The sequence below is a fragment of the Arachis duranensis genome, chromosome 6, assembly GCF_000817695.3.
Source record: "Arachis duranensis cultivar V14167 chromosome 6, aradu.V14167.gnm2.J7QH, whole genome shotgun sequence".
NCBI classification, from domain to species: Eukaryota; Viridiplantae; Streptophyta; class Magnoliopsida; order Fabales; family Fabaceae; genus Arachis; species Arachis duranensis.
The window spans coordinates 98,374,322-98,386,713 of NC_029777.3; the positions used below are offsets into that span (position 1 = coordinate 98,374,322).

A 12,392-nucleotide genomic window follows, 5' to 3' on the forward strand; every position below is an offset into this window, starting at 1 on the left:
ATAGGGAAGTCAAACGGGTGCAGGATTTGGAGAGGGAAGAGAGGGAAGGGAGAGAAAGAGGGCCGGCGAGGAATCTGAGGTGGAGAAGGGTGGGGGAAAAGCAGGAATTGGAGACGAGAGAAAGAAGGTGGGAGGTGGTGGAAGGGGAAGGGTCAGAGGAGGAGAGGAGAGAGAGGGAAGAGAGGGAAGGGTGTTGGGAGAGGAGAGAGGAAAGGGAAGGGAAGAGGTTAGGGTGAGGGATGAGACGAAGAGAGAGCGAGGTTGTAGAAGAACGGTAGAGGAAGAGCCAGCGCTTGCAGACAAGGGAGACCGAATACGAGGATGATGGGGGTAGCCTCTGGAAAATCTCTTGAAGGAGTTCATCACACAGGACTGTATCCATGTCTTTGGTTTCTGTCCGTGTGTCTGTGTTTTCTTTTTTATTTATTTAGAAGGTGAGGGGAGGGATGGATGGATGGATGGATTAGGTGAGAGGAAATGAAGTGAGGTTGAAACTTGAAGGGTGAAAGAAGGCGAAGCAGCTTACTTGGAGACTTGAGGGCGTGTAAGCCACATCCTCCTATTGGGATTTGGTATCCATTTCTGTCAAACAGGAGGCGCTCTCACGTGTCAAACACTACGCTTCTGTTTTCTTTTTTTCCTTTATTTTTATTCCCCTCAAATTAGGATTAGGATTCGCCGCCTTTCGTACAAATGTCAACCGCGCACGGCGGACGGGATGCTGCTTCTCCTTCCTATTTTCAAATCCTCCTGTTTCAAATCGGGTATATTTTATATTCTCATTTTCTTTTTCCTCGTAGTCTTTTCAAGTATCCGGAATGATACAAATTTAGCCACTCTAGTTAGCTGGTTACACCAATTATTACACATCTAACACATATTTAACCATCAAATACACTAAGTAAATACAGATTAACTAGTTAGCTGGTTACACCAATTATTCAATAAATTTAACCATCAAATATACACACTAAGTAAATACAGATCAAATATTTAAATAAGTCTCTAAAAAATTTAAATATTTAAATAAGTTTCTGAAAAAAAATCTAATTCCAACAATATATTCTTGGATAAAATTTTGTTCTTTAAAAACATTTTAAAATTATTTCTATCAAACAGATTGATTTCTTTTTTTTAAAAAAAAGTTCACGTCTATAGTAATATTTTTAAAATTTATCTATTTTGTAATAAAATTTATTAAAAATTTATTATTAAATATTACAAATTTAATTAAAAACTACAATTATCTGAAGAGAGTAATTTTTGAAAATTTTTAGTTATTATTTTCTATACTAAAATTTTCTTAAAGAATTTTAATTTTTAAATGGATCTACATCGAGTAATATTATAGAGTGAACACCCAACGCGATCTTTATCCATTTTAAATTAGGACAGCAATTTCTGTAAAAAAAAAAAAATTCATATCCCTTGACCAAATTTGACGGAAAAATCCTGTGTGACAGTTACTGGCACTGATGTGATGAAGTTAGTGGTGTTGGACGTGCACTCGAACCAGCTTAGAAGCCTACCGAACTCCATTGGCGGCCTCTGTAAGCTTAAGGTCTCGAACTGAGTGCCAACACTTCAACAAACTGATACAGCTTCTAGTAAACATTGGTTTGGAACTGAGAAAGATAAATAAGTTACCAGTGAATTCCGACAAGCTCATCTTCCTTCCACGCTCCACCTCACACCTCACCTCTCTCAAGGTCCTCGACATCCGCCTCAACTGCCTCCGCTTCTTCTCTGACGACCTTGAAAATCTCATCAGCCTCAAAACCCTCAACATCAACCAGAACTTTCACTTCCTCCTATTGGAACAAGGGTACTAGAAAGAAAGATGAAATGAAAAATGAAATCAGTGATTCATTAGTCAAAAGCCTAACTTACAATATTGTGAATGGATATATATAGGTCCAATCACTAAGCATTTCAGATACACAAACAAATAGTAATGGTCTCAACAATGGCTTAATATTCTAAGTCTTAATATTCTCCCTCAAACTTAGAGGTGAGTCAGACGAGAGCATTCTAAGTTTGGATTTGAAGAAGTTGAAGCTAGTTTCTAGAAAGGCCTTCGTAAGGATGTCAGCGACTTGAGCTGAGGAGGGGATGTGATTGACAAAGAGTTGCTTATTTGCTACCCATTTTCAAATAAAAGACATGTCAAGGGCAAAGTGTTTGGATCGTCCATGGAGGACAGGATTAAAAGCATGAGATGTAAATTTTCCTCCATTATCAGTTTGAATGCATTTAATAGAGTATCAAGTGAGATTTTCATTGAAAACCTTGTATTATTTAAAGGCAGTGATGGTTTGGGACTTATTGAAAAGTAAAAAGATAGAAGTGTAGCCAGAGTATGCATCATCAATAGATAAATAAAATCAAAAACCAGATGAAGAAAAGACAGGGAAGGCACCCCAAAGATCAGCAAAGATGAGTTCAAGGGGATGAGTATAAGAGTGATGAGACGAAAAATGAGAAAGTTGGTGACTTTTGACCTTGCAACATGCATCACAAAGAGATGTAGCAGTGATATTATTAGAATAAGGAATGGAGGCATGTTGGAGACCTAAGGCAATAATTTTAAAAGAGGCATGAGAAGGGCGTTTATGCCAAAGATCATGAAAGACAGTGTTAGTATAACAAGCTTTTGGTGCATCGAGAGAAATAGGTCAGGGACATTCACATTATAAAATTTGTAAATACCATTTGTTTCAGAATCATGCAAAAGGATTTGTTTAGAATGAGAAGATCTAATACAACAATAATGTGCATGGAATTCAAAATACACTCTATTGTCCTTAGCAAACTTTTGAACACTGATGAAATTTTTAGCAATGTTGGAAACATGTACTAAATTAAGTAAGACAAATTGAATATTAGAAGAGGGTGAAGTTAGAGTAGACTTACCAATATGCTTTGAAGGTTGTAATAGGCTTAGAGAAGGGGAGGGTTGAATCTATGCCTTTCTTTTATGTTGCTAAAATAACCCTTTAAAGCAAACTTTCAATTCTAATTCTATTTGAACTCAACAGCAAAAATTTATGAGACAATTTATTTTTATCTCATGAATATCAGAAAACAGAACAAAGCAGAGAAGAGAAAATATGACACCATCATGTATCCTGGTTTATTGCCTTGTGCAATGCAACCTACATCAAGTCTCCACCACAACAGTGGTGGAATTTCCACTATAGTTAAAATATTATATACACCAATTCCACAGGATTGACACAATCCTCTCACACTCAAGTTCTAACCTAACTTGACATTGGCTATGCTAATACCTAACTCTTCACTCTTAGTGCTCACCCAACTAAGAAAGAGGTACCTCACAGGTACTAGATACAAGACACAAATTTACCTAAAGAAATTTGAAATTAACTATAGGGTTTTCTCTCAAGTGTATCACTCAGCCTCTTTCACTCATTGGCTTTTACTTGAGCTTTCTCAATATGCCTTTTCACTCAAGAAATTACAGAAAGATAAATATTGAAAAATAAAATACAATCTATAAAAACATGAAGGAGATTGACTCTTCAACAGCCTCTTTGCTATGTGATAAACTAGATTTATATGTCTGTGATTCAGTTCTTCATTTTTGGTGGAATGCTTCTTTGAAAGAAAGCACTGTCCAAGTAAAGGAACTTCTTCAAAGAACTTCTTCTCAGAACACAACTCACCAAACTCTGGTTCTCTCTCATTGTCTCTGAATGAACAAAAAATCTTTTTTTATCTCCTTACATGTTGCTGATTCACTCTCGCCTAGGTCAATCCTTGCGCTGTGTACTTCACCAACCCAGTCGTTCACTTTCTTCCAATTTTACTCAAATTTGGGACTTTGGTTCTGACCTGCTTTGTTGACCGAAAGTCTCAAGACAGAAAACATGAAAAGTCTTTCAAAGGTGACCACAGATCTTGCCCATTGAAACAAACTACTTGGTCCCCAAGATATATTTTCAACCGAAGATGCACAGCAGCGAAGAACAGAAATTCTCTTTTCCATGTATCCCAATATGGAGTTGCAGAGAGTTGAAGATGAAGATAAGAAATTAAGATGCATGTAAAAAGAAATAAAATCACATTTAACTTCTAACCTTTTCTTGATACAGATTGATGTGGGTGATTAGACATCTACCATTTGCTTAACCTTCTCTTTCTTGCTTCTCTCTCTCTCTCTCTCTCTCTCTCTCTCTCTCTCTCTCTCTCTCTTACTTTTCTAATTTCTGACCAAGACACAGAAGTGAACGTTGCTTTTGGGTGAGAGCAAGCGAGAGGGATCAGCTTGGAGTGATGGATACGGGCTTAGATCGGTTTGATTTGCTTGGCCTGTTTTGATTTCTCAGCTTTGTTTCCTTTTGGACTTCGTTTGTGTTATCAACTCACTAGCCTTGTATCATTTTCCATTCAATTTGGGCTGAAGCTAAATATTTAATTTTTGGCCTGCATCAATTCAACCATAATAACCAAAACTAATTAGTTAATTTGCCCAATAAATTAATGTTTGTCATCATTAATTAATTTAGTTAATTTCTTAACTCAACAATCTCCCCCTTGACGACAAACATAATTTAAATAATGATAAAAAGGAAATGAATTTTATTTAATTTAAGAGACTTCCCTTTGAGTGATGTTCCTTGCTTTGATGTTGCTCCCCCTTTCTTTTTCAAATTCAGCTCCCCCTGGATTTATGCTTTTTTTTTCTTCCTTGATTGAATTTACTTATAGAGAACACCATATATAAAGAGCTACACACAAATATTTTGACTAAGGAAGATTAAACAATCAACACTACAAATCTAGTCCTACAATGAACATGTTATGTCAGCAGCAAAATCAAAACATCAAGATTAATCAAGGGCAATCTATCAACATATGAAAGCACGTTCCAATGGTCATGTCAATACACTTCCTGCAGCAGCATATTTACAAATAAAAAATTATAAATTATATGCGCAAAACTATCAGCAGCAGTCAACCAAAAAAATTTTCACAAAAAAAGACAGTAGCAGCAGTAGCATCAATAAAATTCAACATTCAAATTCAGCATTCAAGCTATTTAGCACCTATTACCTATTACTCCCCCTTTTGTCACCAAGGGCAGATAATAAGCAAGATCAACAAAAATATCACCTTAAATCCTGTAAGAAATTGTCAAAGCACAGTCCAAAATATCAAATAATTTAAAAAGAAGTGTAGCAGTAGTTATGGTTATACAGTTATCCAGAAATAACAAATATAAGTTCCAAAGTATCAAAAGAGACAGTTTTTATGAGACAAAAAACAGTAGCAATCAGCAGCAGCCTGATAAGACAATCCTAAGCATCAGAACCATTTTTCTCAGAATCAACTTCTTCATCAGCATCAGTGGCATGGTCTTCATCCTTTTGTAGGTTGTCAATTAACGTCATGAACACAGCCACTCTATCTCTTGACTTCCGGAGAAAATTCTCATGCTTGCTTGCTAGCCTCCTTTGCTCCTTACTCATGAAAATCATGTGATTTGATTGTGAGACAAACTCTTGTACTACATCGTTGACAACATTCAGTATAGCAGATTTTTGTTCAGTGCTCATGGAAGTACCCTTGGTGGAAGGAGGAGGAGATTCCTCAGGAATAAAGTCATCATCATCATCATCTAAGACCACTCTCTCTGAACGAGTAGGTCCCTTTTGCTATGTCACTGAACGACCCCCTTTTAGATATGAATGTTTGTTTTCATATTCCTCATTGGACAAGTCAACACCAAAGAGCTCAAAAATACAGGTTAGAAACATGCCATAAGGTAGAGCTTTGTCTTTCTCACTTCTAACAGAATTAAACATGTATCTAACCATCAAATTAGCAAAAGAAATCTCTGTTTTTGTGATCAGGGCATACAAAACAAGTGTGTTTGTGTAAGAAACCCTTTGATATAAACCGCTCTGAGGAAGTATTATGTGGTTGATAATTCGGTGCAACTGAGCACGTTCATATCCTAGGGCTTTGTGAGTGGGTGTGATATCATCAATTAAAGAAACATGTTCACAAATGTGAGCCAAGGCATCATTGTATAAAATACTAACTCCTTCATCCCACTTAACAGACGTATAAGCACAAGGCCCAACATCAGTATACTTCAATTGATCACTGATTGTTTCATTATTCAAGACAATGTCTCGGCCTTTAACATAGGAGTGAACAGTGCCCTCATGATATGTCAGATTTGCATAAAACTCTTGAACCAATAGAGGATAAATAGGCTTTTTGATGTTAAAGAGATGATTCCAATCCAAAAATTCCAGATTTGCAACAAAAGGAAAACCTTTCTTTTTCAAAGTTGGTAAGTTAGCAAGAAAAGAGGGACACAGGGTACGGTACTTAATGACTCCTTCAAAGAAATCATAGTTCATGGCAGATTTAAATCTATATGGATTATAGTTTGAGTGAGATGTCATGAAGTGAGATTTATGAGCAAAAGGATCAATGTCTGGTTCTCTAACAGATTTGAGAGGAAGGTGAGTTTAAGCTTGATTCTTTGCTCCAAGCGGTTAAGCTTGATTCTTGAGACCTTAGCTCCTGATACCAATTGATGGTTGTAATAGGCTTAGAGAATGGGGGTTGAATCTATGCCTTTCTTTTATGTTGCTAAAATAACCTTTTAAAGCAAACTTTCAATTCTAATTCTGTTTGAACTCAGTAGCGGAAATTTATGAGACAATTTATTTTTGTCTTATGAATATAAGAAAACAGAACAGAGCAGAGAAGAGAAAAGCTGACACCATCATATATCCTGGTTCAGTTGCCTTGTGCAATGCAACCTACATCCAGTCTCCACCGCAACGTGGTAGAATTTCTACTATAGTTAAAGTATTATATACACCAATTTCACAGGATTGACACAATCCTCTCACACTCAAATTCTAACCTAACTTGACATTGGCTATGCTAATACCTAACTCTTCACTCTTAGTGCTCACCCAACTAAGAAAGGGGTACCTCACAGGTACTAGATATAAGACACAAACTTACCTAAAGAAATCTGAAATTAACTCTAGACTTTTCTCTCAAGTGTATCACTCAACCTCTTTCACTCATTGGCTTTTACTTGAGCTTTCTCAATATGCCTTTTCACTCAAGAAATTACAGAAAGATAAACATTAAAAAGTAAAATACAATCTGTAAAAATATGAAGAAGATTGACTCTTCAACAGCCTCTTTGCTATGTGATAAACTAGATTTGTATGTCTATGATTCAGTTCTTCATTTTTGGCGAAATGCTTCTTTGAAAGAAAGCACTGTCCAAGTAGAGGAACTTCTTCAAAGAACTTCTTCTCAGAACACAACTCACCAAACTCTGGTTCTCTCTCCTTGTCTCTGGATGAACAAAAAATCTTTTTTTATCTCCTTGCATGTTATTAATTCACTCTCCCCTAGGTCAATCCTTGAGCTGTGTGCTTCGCCAACCCAGCCGTTCACTTTCTTCCATTTTTACTCAAATTTGGGACTTTGGTTCTGACCTGCTTTTTTGACCGAAAGTCTCAAGACAGAAAACATAAAAAGTCTTTCAAAGGTGACCATAGATCTTGGCCACTGAAACAAACTACTTGGTCCCCAAGATATATTTTCAACCGAAGATGCACATCAGCGAAGAATAGAAATCCTCTTTTCATGTATCCCAATATGGAGTTACAGAGAGTTGAAGATAAAGATAAAAAATTAAGAAGCATGTAAAAGGAAATAAAATCACCTTTAACTTCTGACCTCTTCTTGATATAAATTGATGTGGGTGATTAGACTTCTACCATTTGCTTAACCTTCTCTTTCTTGCTTCTTTGCTGAATAGCTTAGGGAAAAAGCTCTCTCTCTCTTACTTTTCTGATTTCTTACCAAAACACAGAAGTGAACGTTGCTTTTAGGTGAGAGCAAGTGAGAGGGATCAACTTGGAGTGATGGATACGGACTTGGATCGGTTTGATTTACTTGGCCCGTTTTGATTTCTTAGCTTTATTTTCTTTTGGGCTTCGTTTGTGTTATCAACCCACCAGCCTTGTATAATTTTCCATTCAATTTGGGTTGAAGCTAAATATTAAATTTTTGGCCTGCATCACTTCAACCATAATAACCAAAACTAATTAGTTAATTTGTCCAATAAATTAATGTTTGTCATCATTAATTAATTTAGTTAATTTCTTAACTCAACATGCTTGATCCGAATACATGTTCTATCACTGATGGAGACATGATCTGAACCACCATATTCGGAGCTAGAAATTAAATTTTGTTTATCATCAGTGAGATAGTTTGAAGCTGCAGAATCTGGGTACCAGGCATTATCTTGAACAGAAGAGGGTGTGGCAATTAGGGCCTGAGGATTGTGAAAGGAGGTTGATGGAGAAGGTGGAGGCTGAGATCGTTGAGAAGAATAAAGAGAGTTATTAAAATTCTTATCAAATCAGAAATAACACGGCCAAACTCCATGACCTAATTGACCGCAAAGTTGACATTGAATTCGATTTAGAGTTTGCCAAGAATTGTGCCCTCCACGAAAGAAGCGTCCTCCTTTGCCTCGACGCCCACCATTGCCTCGACTTAAATTTTGAGATGTGAAAAACGATGCTTGTCAGTTTGGAGAGGTAAAATTGTTACCTGGAATTTAAGTTTGGGTGAGATTCGCTTGATCTAATGGTGTTTCTTCTTTGGTAAGTTGTTCTTGCATTTCATCTTGTGCCCTGAGGAATGCTTCAAGTTCAGGAATGGTCCATGATTCTTTTCTGCTAAAAATGAAAGTGCAGAAGGCTTTGTAGTCAAAGTTCAAACCCTCAAGAATAGCATCAACCTGTTCATCAATTGTAAGGGAAGAACCAATTGTAGCAAGATGGTCTATAATCTTTTTTATTTGAAGGAGATATTCAGTGGCAGGAAGGGTGAGTTTCTTGATTAATTTTAATTGGGTCTTGAGTTGTTTGATGCGAAATTTGGTGTGAGCCACAAAATATGTGTTGAGACAATCTCAATTTTGATGAACTTGAGTGCATCCAACTATACGATTTTGAAAAGCAATATCCATTGAAGACAACAACCAAGTCTGGATCGCATAATCTTGTTCAATCCATGCTTGATAGGTGGCGGATTCATTTTCAATAGCTTTGTCAGCTTCTGTGGCAAATTGGGTTGGGATTTTGGTTTCATCGAGATTATTTCCAAATTTTTTAGAAAAAATTGTGGACAAGGCAATTTGTTTTTATGGAAGAAAAGAATTTTTAGTTAATTTATCAGCAAATGAAAAAAAGAGAAAGGAAAATTTCTGGGTTTGATTAGAGGTGGAAGCCATAGGAAAGGAAAAGAAACAAGAGGGAAAAGAAAATGAAGAGTGAAAAAGTTTCAAGTCCAAATCGGTGCTGCTCTTGATACCATATTGGAACAAGGGTAATAGAAAGAATGTTGAAATGAAAAATGGAATCAACGATCTTATTAGTCAAAAGCCTAACTATTACAATAGTGTGAATGGATATATATAGACCTAGCCGCCTAAGAGTGGCAAATGGGCAAAAACCTGCCGGGCTGACCTGCGTAACCCGCCAAAAAAGGCGGGTCGGGCTGAAAAATTAGGACCACCAAATAGCAAAAGCCCGCTTAACCCGCACCGCTTAAACCGCGAGATTTGGCAGGACGGACTTTCCTGCCGTACTTAGTATTTCTTTGGCAAAAAAATATTTTTGCAATTTTTTTTTGCCAAAATCCAACTTCCCCCAACCTAACTTACAAGAAAATGAAGGTGAAAATTGAGTGTTTTGGATTATGTTTATTTTGTTTTGGAGATAATATTTATAATTGTTTTGGATTATGTTTATTTTACTTTTGAGACAATATTTATAATTATGTTTTGGATGAAAATTTGGTTTATAATTATGTTTACTAGATATTTATAATTACAAAGACTTTAATATTTATAAATATAAAATTATAATTTTTTATGTCTTTAGAAATTATAAATTTGTTAAAATAATGGTGAAATTATATATTATTTAATAATTAATAGTAAAAAAAATAGTGTGCTCATCCCATGAGTCCGCAATTAGGCAGGGCGGGACGGGCCAACCCGGATTTCGGCAGGGCGAACTTCTCCATTTGCCACCCCTACATAGGCCCAATCACTATATGTTTTAGATACACAAATAAATAGTAATAGTCTCAACAATGACTTAATATTCTAAATATTAATACCTTCGCTATCTCCCTTACTCCGTTGGCCTCTTCTTCTTTCTCATCGAACTTGACATCAACTACAAGAGGATCACCTCCTTTCCTCCTTCCATTGTTGGCCTTATCAAGCTCCAAAAGCTCTGTGTCGATGGTAATCTGCTTATGCCGCCGCCATCGAAAGTGGCGGAACAGGGTTTATATGCCGTGAAGGAGTACCTTTGTCAGAAGATAAATTCTTCGTGATAGCTGTCGTCGTTGTCGTTTTATGGAAGTCCATTGTTATCTATATTATTTTTTATTAGTTTAATATCGATAGTGTTCCTGTGTGGATAGCCGATTCCAAGGTATAGCTATAGCTAGTTGAGTTGCAAGTTCAAGCTCGCCTCTTCTCAGACTAAGTGGATTATGCGTCGGCTTCCTCTAAAAAGGCGTCGGTAGACACTTGCAATGGCACTCCAACGTTCAAGTAAGTAAGAGTGTGAGTAATAGGGATGATATTCAGAGTTAATAACGTATCTGTAACCTAGTGAGTCACTTATATTTATAAAGTTGTATTTAAAACAGTTATCAGCATTTTCGTAACTATTTTAAAGTGTTATGGCTGACCATGCGGTAACGGGAATTGTATAGAGAGATTTGCTGATATATTTTTATATCGATTTGAGTTGGCACGTGGTTATTTGATTTTATCGGATAAGTCGGTTAAGAGAGCAAAACATGCACTCCACATACTACTGATGTAGGACGTATTTGTTTAGTTTCAAGCAGATAGATTTATTTGAGCCGAGCTATAGCCAACGAATCAAATAGTAATTAATTATAATAGAAATACATAAAGAGTACATAACGTTATCACAAAACAATTTTTTTTACAGTAAAACATTATTACTTCTTTTTTTTATCAAATGGCAGATGTCTCTCTTAAACTTGACTCTCACCACTAGAGATTTTAGTGGGGAATTCACGTTGTCCTGATCCAGGAGTGCTGGAAGTTGAGGCGCGAGATACGATAATGCTTTTGTGTTAATGGTGTGTGCTTGAAACAACACAGTCCATGCATACACGTTCGGGCATGGCGAAGGCAGGTACCTATATAATGGCGAATGCCAAAATCTTAATAGGGCAGCGAATTTTTTCTCATAGAATTGAAGGTTGAGGGATGGGTTAAGAGTTGTGTTTTGAGAGATGCTTTGAGTTTTGATTTAGAATTAATAAGCACTTTTATATTTTTGAGCTTTTTTTTTTTGAAAAAATAGAAAATAATGTATATTGTACTTATTATTATATAATAGTCATTATTATTAAAAAATTTATTTTGTAATTAATTTTATGTATTTTTTATATATTTTTGTTATAATTAATTATTATTAACATTAAACTAATAAAAAATAATATAAATAACACTCGTCACGAAAAAAAAAGTCACGAATTCAAAAACTGGTCAGGTATGGAACTTTTAATAAAGGAGAAACTAGAGATCGCGAGAGCTATAAAAAATGAGAAGCTTTCATAATGTCAAATTATAAACTGTCACAGAGAATTTTTTTTTGATAAATTTGGCTAGGAAATATGATGGAAGGATCGCGATAACTCACTTCTAGGATAAATAAGAAGCCAAGTTTCTGGTGGCTATGTCTATGGTAATTAGTGGTGGCTAAAGTTACACTTTTAACTTAAAAGTGTAACTATTCACAAAGAAAAGCGTCACCTAATGAAAAAAAGTAAATTAGAAGATTTAAGAGAAGAAATAATTAAGTTATCAAAATTAATAGATAAAAAATTAATGATTTTAACTAATGTTAACTGTAATGACACCGAATTATTAAAATCAATACAAAATGATTTTTCTCAAAATCTTTATTTTACTATAAGTTTTATTGAATGACTTAAAAAACTGAAAAAACTTATTTTTCACACGGAATTTCTAAAAAATGTTACCATGGAAATGATTCCCCACATCTATATCATACTTTTAACCCACAATTAAATTCTATAGTAGATATGCTTGAAGAAATATTAACATCCATAAAATTTCAAATAAATAAGGAAAAAGAGAATCCCAAGGAAGAAAAATTTCAAAACATAATTAACATAACAAATTTAAAAGTAAAACCACCACTAAAATTATGAATATTGAAGAAAAATTAGAAGAAGTTACAATGCTTTTTAAACAATTAAAAATGGCTCAAGAAAATAATATTATA

The 12,392-nt window shown here is 35.3% G+C and overlaps 1 protein-coding gene and 1 pseudogene across 1 annotated transcript in view; one reads left to right on the forward strand and one right to left on the reverse strand.

The window, feature by feature from the left end:
* Positions 1 to 584, reverse strand: part of LOC107494916 (F-box/LRR-repeat protein 4) — a gene marked incomplete in the record, with an annotated part of 1,963 nt that extends 1,379 nt beyond the window's left edge. Inside the window, 1 exon segment of the mRNA XM_016115960.3 lies at positions 1 to 584. Within this exon segment, the coding sequence (XP_015971446.1) occupies positions 1 to 382 (382 nt within the window).
* An 896-nt stretch (positions 585 to 1,480) lies between these two features.
* On the forward strand, positions 1,481 to 11,688 carry LOC107494895 (plant intracellular Ras-group-related LRR protein 6-like; annotated as a pseudogene).
* Positions 11,689 to 12,392: the final 704 nt, after the last annotated feature.